Source organism: Lissotriton helveticus, chromosome 3_1 (genome assembly GCF_964261635.1).
Source record: "Lissotriton helveticus chromosome 3_1, aLisHel1.1, whole genome shotgun sequence".
NCBI lineage: Eukaryota > Metazoa > Chordata > Amphibia > Caudata > Salamandridae > Lissotriton > Lissotriton helveticus.
The window spans coordinates 272108487-272117577 of NC_136061.1; the positions used below are offsets into that span (position 1 = coordinate 272108487).

The window sequence follows — 9091 nt, forward strand, 5'->3', positions numbered from 1 at the left end:
CTTCTGGAACCCCAGGGAGAACTTGACCTAAAGAGTAACAAAGTGTGGGAATAGTGGTCTAAAAGGCAGCTGGCACTGCCTGACTGGAAAGACAAACTTGTGGAAGAAAATACCCTGTTCCCAATCGTTTCTATACTCTTAGACTTCATATCTGGAGGAGAAGTAGGAAAGGCATCTGAGTTTGTCCTGCTGGTTGTAGCTTGCAACACCAAGCTCTCAGGAGAAGGGTACGGAGTCAGAAAGGTTGGGTTGCCAGGGGCAGGGCAGTGCCATCCACAATCTGGCGATTCACTGAGGCACCAGATCAAGGCTTGACCCAGGCCCCTAAAAGAGAGTTGGTGAGGGCCGCGTTAAAGGGCAACAAGGACTCAGTATTGGTCTGTCCTGGTTGGAGAATTTCAATTAGCAGATTAGTGTTGACCTCCAAGGTGGGGAGCTTGAGTCTTAAACCTTGTGGAAAGGAGTCACTTTTCCTAGTGGCAAGGCCTGGAGGTGAGACTAGGTCACGATGAGGAGCGGTTTTGAGGCTACTGGCATTCTGAAGATTCTCATAACAGTTGTCTTCATGGTAGGGTTGCCTTAACTTATCTCCTGCATCATTCTCCTTGTAAGAGTCTCTCCTAAATAGGGAATTCAGTGCATGAGGTCTATCCCACAGAACTGCGACGCTGAGAGGCTCAGATGGAGTGGGCATGGGAAGCGGCTTGATGGATACCAAGCATGGCTTCGGTCAAGACAACACCGACTTGGAGACCACAATGGGTAGAGCCTTGTTCTCTGGCATCAATGGAGTCTGTATTGACCTGCTGGGGATCAAAGTTGAACTTGGAGTCGACAGTGGCGCCGGTAGGGACCTGGTGGTGGGCTCAGAGGGTCCAACTGGTGTTGGGGGTGAACTCGTGGACAGGCTCCCAAATGGAGGGCCTCTCCGCTCTGTGGGGCCCTGTAGGCACACAAGGGGCTGTTGGAAGGGAACCAAAGGATCGGAGCATGACTTTGTGAAACTCTTGCCTCTGCCTAAGTGTCACATACGGAAACTTAGGTTGTGTCGCCAGGACAATTTGCGAGATTGGCTCTAATGTCCACCATCTTCAGGACCAAGGCTGACAGGCCTGATAATACTCTCAGCAGGAAGGGCCAAGTCTCATTTACATTTGACTTACATGAGGATTTGGCGTGTGATGATGATTGTCCTCGGGACAGACTTCTGGACCAGGATTGAGACCGACCTTTGGAACTTGGACCGGTCCCAACGTGGAATCTTCCGATGTTTGGTGATGGAGTTTCACTTTGCAGTCCCAAATGTCATTTAGATACCCTGTCACTCAGTCACTCCAGTTCTTGGAGTTGTGAGTTGACCCAAAGGCACCATATGCAAACCTAGAAGGAATATGCCAGACATTTCCTTGCGACAGCCCCTACAAGGTTTAAATAGTGTTGTCTTGAGAGGTGACATTTTCCCTTACATACTACTTTGCTTAGAATTTTTTGAGGTAAAGTGTTCTCAAAGAGACAAAAATCTAGCTCCGGATCCGCCTCTGGTGGCGGGGGAAGTAAGGAACTGATATTATGAAGCAGGAGTGGCACCTATATTGGCTCTGCACTTCAATTCTGGAGTGGAACAGTGCCAGGGAGGGGCCACATAACACCACCTACCAGTGTGCAGAGGTAATCAAAGGTTGTTGGATCCAGTCTGATGCTTGGTTAAATACTCAAAAGGTGAGAAATCCGCAGTTAGAAGCCTCTATCAGAAGAAAGTCACAACAAGCTAGCTTGTAGCCCGGTGGCAGCGGGCTCACGCGCATCTGCTGGAGCGCGAGTATTTTATTTTAAACCTCGGTCTCACTGTGCTGATTAAGAGCATTTTATCTGCCTCTCTACCCCTTCCCACCCTGCTGACTACGAGCAGCGAGAACGCACTCTAAATTCTTTTCCAGTGGCCCTGCTGACTTCTAGCCGCCACACTTACCCCGACAGCCTGCCTGAAGCCAGCAATCCACCGTGGGCTGGCCGCTTAACGGCGACCCCCGGCGACTGCGGGCGCCATTTTGGTTTGGGTAGTCGGCCTGTTACACCCTAGCCACTCCCCCCTGATCGCATCACTACTTAAGATCCTCCTTGCCTTGGCACCAGCGATAGCTTGTAGCCCGGTGGCAGCGGGCTCACGCGCATCTGCTGGAGCGCGAGTATTTTATTTTAAACCTCGGTCTCACTGTGCTGATTAAGAGCATTTTATCTGCCTCTCTACCCCTTCCCACCCTGCTGACTACGAGCAGCGAGAACGCACTCTAAATTCTTTTCCAGTGGCCCTGCTGACTTCTAGCCGCCACACTTACCCTGACAGCCTGCCTGAAGCCAGCAATCCACCGTGGGCTGGCCGCTTAACGGCGACCCCCGGCGACTGCGGGCGCCATTTTGGGTTGGGTAGTCGGCCTGTTACACCCTAGCCACTCCCCCCTGATCGCATCACTACTTAATCGGCCACCATGCGTCAGCGCAGCGGACGAGCGCAGCGGGCGCGACGTAGGCGCGCCGGAGTCGCGCCAGAGTTAAGCCCGTCTGCGCCCGTCCGCGGCTGGCCGGGGCCCGGGCCCGGTCGCTATGCCCATTTACCTATTACGTACCCTTCGGCGACTATTTACTCCCTTTGGCACCTCCGCTCCCCACCAACTCCAGTATTGGAACGCATTGCCTCACTTGGTCTATGCAATTCCTGCCTCGCACCACCATGTCCCAGTGTGTCATCCCAACAGTCGTCCTACGTCTCCCCTCCTCCCACCAGGCCGCCTTCCAGGCCCGATTATACCTCCCTTCGCACCCCTGACAACCCTAAGCCCCCCACCTCTGCGATCCTCCTTAACACCAGGTCCGCGGTTGGGCACCAATTCGAGCTATTCCACCTGCTTGATTCACGTCAGCCTGACCTGTTATTCCTCACTGAAACATGGTTCAGGGATGACTCGCTACCCAGCCTGCTGTCCATACTGCCCTCCACCTACTCGGCCATTAGGAAGGATCGTTCTGGGGGGAAGACTGGGGGGGGTGTTGCCCTGATCACTCGCGCGGACTTCCTTTTCCAAACCCTACCGTCGCCTGTGATCCCTGCTGTGGACTGCCTTGTAGTCCGCTCCACTTCTTTTGGGGTCCCATTAACCTGTGTACTCATTTACCGCCCGCCCCAGCCTACCCCTGACTTTTTAACCGCTATTGAGGACCTTCTGGCCACCCTTGTGGTGAACAACTCTGCAATTTTACTACTTGGAGACCTGAACTATTGGCCGAATGACCAAGCTGAAGACATAAGATCTAAGGAGTTTACGGCTCTGCTCACTAGCCTAAATTTCCTTCCTCAGCTCAGCATGGCCACCCACATTAAAGGCCATCAACTCGATCAAATTTGGTCCCTCAACATCCCTATCGACCCTCCAATCATTTCCCCTTGTTCCTGGTCAGACCACTCCCTCATTTCCTTCACAGCCGACCTCGGACGGCCGCCTAAACCCCCCCTGCCCAAAAACATCTGGGCCAGAAAGTGGGATAAGGCGATCCTTCCTGCGGTCTGCTCCTCCCTTGCAGCATCCAGTCCGGAGCTTAGTGACTTACCCCTTTCCACCCAACTCTCAGCCATCAACAACTGGCTGCTAAAGGCGTGCAACCCCATCGTCCCCCTTAAGAGAGTGACCATTAAACGTGCCCATGCGGCCAACAGATGGTTCACTCCCGCCTTAAGGGACAAAAAGCTTGCGGCTCGTAGAGCCGAACGCGCCTGGCGCCGTACCTACTGCCCTCTTCTCAAGGCCAGCTACTGCTTGTCATTGAAGGATTACAAATGCGATATATTAAAAGCCAAAGCGGAGTACTTTTCTGGCAGAATCTTGGCAGCAGAAAACCAACCCAAGGAGATATTCGCCACTGTCCACGAGCTCGCTGCTTCCGACAGGGCGACCCCCAAAATCCCCCCATCCCAAACACTTTGTAATTCCCTCAATTCCTTCTTCTTCGAGAAGATTGCCCTCATCAAGGCCAACATCCCCCCACCATCCCTGGCATTACCTGCTGCTCCCCCCACTCCCCCGCCCCTCCTTTTACTCAGTTTCCCCCCCTCACCCGAGACACTTTGCTTCCCCTCCTGGCCCGGATCAAATCGTGCTCCCCTCAGGACATCGGCCCTGCATTTGTTTTAAAAGAGCTTTTCTCTAACTGTTATTCTCCTCCACTCACCTTCATCAATCACTCCCTCAGCACCGGTACTGTTCCTCTTGCCCACAAGTCGGCAGTCATCATCCCTATCTTGAAAAAGGCAGGCTCCGATCCTTCTCTGCCCGCCAACTACCGCCCTATCTCCCTCCTCCCATACCTCGCAAAGGTCTCAGAGGCTCATATCACCAGGTCGCTGAGCTCCTTTGTGGAATCCACGGGCTGCCTTTCCGCCCGCCAGGCGGGCTTTCGCCCGCTGCACTCTACCGAGAAGGTAGTTGTGTCGGTGATGGATCAACTAAGGGAGGGCATTGACACTGGCCGACCACAGGCCCTGGTCCTGTTAGATCTGTCCGCCACGTTCGACACGGTGGACCATGACATCTTGTTGACCCGTGTCGAAGCGGCGGGCATTGGGGGCACGGCCTTTGCCTGGCTCCGTTCTTTTCTGATGGACAGGGAGCAGGCTGTTCATCTTGCCAACTTCACTGCTCCACTTAGGAGGGTGACATGCGGAGTCCCCCAAGGCTCTTCCCTGTCCCCCTTGCTATTCAATTTATACATTTCACCCCTCATTTTTTCTTTGCAGCAGATGGAGGTCTCGGTGTTTAATTACGCCGATGACCTCCAACTTATTTTCAATCTCTCCTCCTCCCCTTCTTCGTCCTCTAATTTCCAGAAGGTTATGCTTTTTATCCAAGGGTGGATGAACTGCAACCACCTCAAGTTAAACCCGGACAAGACCGAATTGGTCCTGACGGGGGGTGGTTGCAGTCCCTGGTCCTCTTCCTTCTGGCCCCCTTCCCTTGGCCCTCCCCCCCTTCCAGTCCCCAAAGTCAAAACCCTAGGCATCTTCATCAATCCCCTGCTCACTCTCCATGCGCAGACCAGTTCAGTGGTGCCTGCTTGCTTCTTCTCCCTTCGGATCATCCGAAGGGTTTCCCGCTTCTTCACTGCCGCTGCACTCAAACTCATTCTCATGGCCATGGTGCTTTCGCGCCTTGACTACGGGAATGTAATCTACAATGGCGCGCCGGCCTACTTGATCCGTCGGCTTCAGCTGATTCAAAATCAGGCGGCTCGCCTGATTTACGGGCTCCCCAGGTTCAACCACACGACCCCCCTGCTGCAGTCTCTGCATTGGCTTCCAGTGAGGGAGAGGGCCCTCTTTAAGCTGGGCTGTATCACCTATCAGGCTAGATCAGGGACCGCCCCCGTCTTCTTGTGTGAAGCCATCTCCCCTTACCTCCCTTCCAGAGAGCTTCGTTCCACCCACCTGGCCCTCTTGTCAGTTCCCCGCTTCAGGAAACAGAAGTCCGGGGGGGCTAGATTTGCAGTGCTGGCTCCATCCTTTTGGAACTCACTCCCGCTTGCTCTCAGGACGTCATCTTCCTATCTGGAATTTCGCAAGTCACTGAAGACCTTCTTGTTCTCCAGATCTGTAGCAGCCTAGCCCCCTTCTTCGCCTCCACTGATCCATAGCTATCTAGCGCCATGAAACCGTTCCGGTATAAGAGCGCTCTACAAATATTTTAAAATTCAAAATTCAAATTCAAGCACTGCTTGATCCAAGTAAGTTAACATAACAGTTTGGAAAGCAAGGTTGCTGCAAGGACTAATTTGTGCAATTATAATGCTAAGATATTATAAGAAATTGTGAGTCAAACAAATAGTTTCACGGTGTCCAAATGACAGAAGTTACAAAATCGCAATAGATTAAATGTCGCACTTTTACTGTTTTTAAATGCTTGTAAATAATATATATCACTATTATCCAATAGATGGTACTCAGTGCCGACAGCACACGGTTGGAAACCTGGGCCTATCTTCCTGGGATATGAGCACCGCATTTATCAGCAGTAAATCTTCAGCTCACTGACTTTACCCGGCTAAGCAGGCTCTAACTATCAGAATTATGAGAGAACTAGTGTCAGAAAATGACCTGATTCTGAGACACAAAAAGAAACACATAAACAACATTTTGAACTAGATATTGAAACATGAGATGGCACACCACAGATTTTATGGGGCACATGATGCTTACAGGAGTGAGATTTATATGATGCTTTGGCACATGTGGCGTACAGAGTACATGACCTATGGGATAGCTATTGGCGAAAAGCTAAAATGCATAATTGATATAAGCTTCTTGAGAGGTTTTTTAAGTAAAGCGTGGCATGGGTTAATGAAATTAGTTACTTGAATAACATTATGTCGTTTCTGTGTGGTACATGAATGGGTTACTTGAGGGGCTCTATTTAGAAATTTGGACTATATGGGTCATACAAACTACTTTATGCTCATCACAGTGTATACACAGATGCACTATTGACAACAGATTGAACAAAAGAATATTTCTAGATTTCTAGGTACACAAGTGAGGCAGAAAAGACAGTAAATCATATGCTTCAGTATTTGAAGGTTGTTACAGAGGATAGATATGGTACGAAAAAATTACAAAAAACATTCCAATGACCTTTTAGGAGCCACATATTTCTAACACTGTGGTCCTAAAGGACAACAAAAGGCACATATGGCAGTGTAAATTTGACAACTCATGAGTGAAAGCGATATGTGGGTGTTTTGAGGGCTGATGCCTCAGGACTAGAGCTAAATGTGTGAGAAGTGCTGTCTACGTGAAAATAGGGCAGACTATATTACATTTTGTGCATTTTTAGGGGTTTTCCTGCAAACAGGGCGGTCCCTAAATCGGATTGACCTGGAGAGCGCCCTTGGCGTAAAGAAAATTTGGTGTTTGTTGTGAGGGGTGGACATTACGTTGGATGTGAGAGGAAGATGGGAGTTAATGGGGGGCTAACAATTAGGGTGAGGTGCATTAAGGGCAGATTACAACGTCTTTTAACGGGGGCCAGTTGAGACCAAGTGGGATGGACTAGCTGTTCCCATAACATTAAGTTAGGCAGCTCCCAGTGCTGCGCCCCTCGGAATTCTGGCGCACAGGGCCTGGGCCCAGCTTCCCCATGCCCCAAGGCCCGCCCTGCATCCTGAAGGCTATCAACAAAACAAACAGTAAAACAGATTAATCGCCTGCCACGTCAGCTACCGGCCTCTTCTCCCATCGCGAGTGTCAGACTAACTAACCTCCCTCCACTCCGAGCCCGAACAATGCGGCGCTTCTCCCCCTTATGGCTTCTGCCCGTCTCAGTCCGAACCAGAATGGGGGTCGGATCCGATGCTTTACCTCATGAAAAGCTCGAGGCACCGCTCCACGTGTCATCGACCGCTCCTCTTCGGCACACTCGGGTTTCAAACACAACTTTTGAATGTAAACAAAGAGTTGGAATGTTCACAATTTCACCTTTCTGTGCGGGGTTTATCCTTCCGCGAAGATCAGCACGAACGAGTCCGTCCATTTTGTAACGAAAATTACTAGGAAAAACAAGCATTTGCAATGCAATAGGTCTCGTATTTGCGAGAGTTTAAGCTATTGGCATTACAAATGACAATGCCTTTTATTTATCTATTTTGAAAACCAGAACATAAATAAAACACATTGTCATTTACAATGCTAATAGCTCAGACTTGCAAATTTAAAACCTATAGCATTGTAAAAGCTACCTACTCCTGCCCTGCAATGCAAACACACCAAAAGAAATTAAATTGTGTAGCAAACAGCCAATTGCATGAGTTGAGCGATGCTAAACTACTTTGCGTTGAGCAAACTCCCGTTTATGTATAATATATCGAATTTGTAACCATAGGTAAACAGGCAGCTGCGCTGTCAGCCAAACCGAAAACGACAAGCGAGAAACAAAATTGAGGAAGAATGACTGAAGGGAATTAGTGATTCAAAAAATGGAATACATTTTGGAATAAAGACAAAATGAAACCGAAATAGTGAATGTGTAAGGGAGAAATGGGGAGAGAAAGAATGAGAGCAAACAAAATGGAAGAAAATAGGTAGGAAATATCGAAAAAGGAGTTAGAAACTGAGGGATGAGGACAGAGCGTGAGAGGGAGAGAGGGAGAAACCGAAAGTCAAATCCAAATTCAGGCAGGAAAGAGAAAGACAAATTATATATCCTAGAAGAGGGTATGGAAAAGGGGAAGAGAAAAGTCAGTAGGCAGAGCAGAGGATGCCATGCGAAGAAAACTGAGAAAAACAGAAGGAAAGAAGGGCCATATTATCAAGACGGGGCGATAACATTATGTCTAACCTGGGTTTCTATGGACATTCTTAAGGGCATATTATCAAGCCCTTTATCGCCACTTTAGCTGCAGTTTCCCGGCGATAGTTTTATCGCCCCGTCTTGATAATATGGCATAACATTTTGAGGAAAAATATTCAAAAGGCGGCCAATAATGGAGTGAGATAAAAAGAGGGCAGGTGAAAAATATTTACAAGGGAATGGAAAACAGAGAGAAAAGACGAGAGGACGAAGGAAAGATTCAAATAATTTGGACGAAATACAGGAAATATAGAAAGATTGAGATACGGGTTAGTGAGACAGAGAGACGGGAAAGTGACTATTTGGAATAAGAAAGAGGAGAAAAGGGTACAACACAGGCGAAAGAGAGTGAAGAGCCAGCATAAAGGGCGGACTACAGAAGGGGTGGCGTGAAAGGTAGAGGGGTGAGAAGACTAGACAAACAGAGAACACAGCAGAGGCACCCCCCCACATGGTCGCACCACCCAAATCCCAATAAATTTAGACCACGCAAATTGGAAGAATTGAGGCCGCAGTTTATTAGGCATTTCCAACTTACAAGCGATCCTTTACACACCATAATCGTTTGTCCGGCGAGCATGTGTCCGTGCCCCATCCACTCTGCACTGTGCCCTACCTTCAGTGCAGCTCTCTTTGTCAAGGTGACCTATCCGGGGACGCAACCCTACCCTTTCACTCCGGGCAAGCTTTTTGCTTCCAGCCCG

General features: G+C 49.6%; 1 protein-coding gene across 1 annotated transcript in view; it reads right to left on the reverse strand.

The window, feature by feature from the left end:
• The window catches only part of GGNBP2 (gametogenetin binding protein 2), a 668014-nt gene extending 660541 nt beyond the window's left edge, over positions 1-7473 (reverse strand). The window contains exon 1 of the mRNA XM_078679788.1: positions 7400-7473. Coding sequence (XP_078535914.1) covers positions 7400-7435 — 36 coding nt within the window. The 5' untranslated portion in view covers positions 7436-7473. The remainder of the gene's footprint in view (positions 1-7399) is intronic.
• Between the last annotated feature and the right edge of the window lie 1618 nt (positions 7474-9091).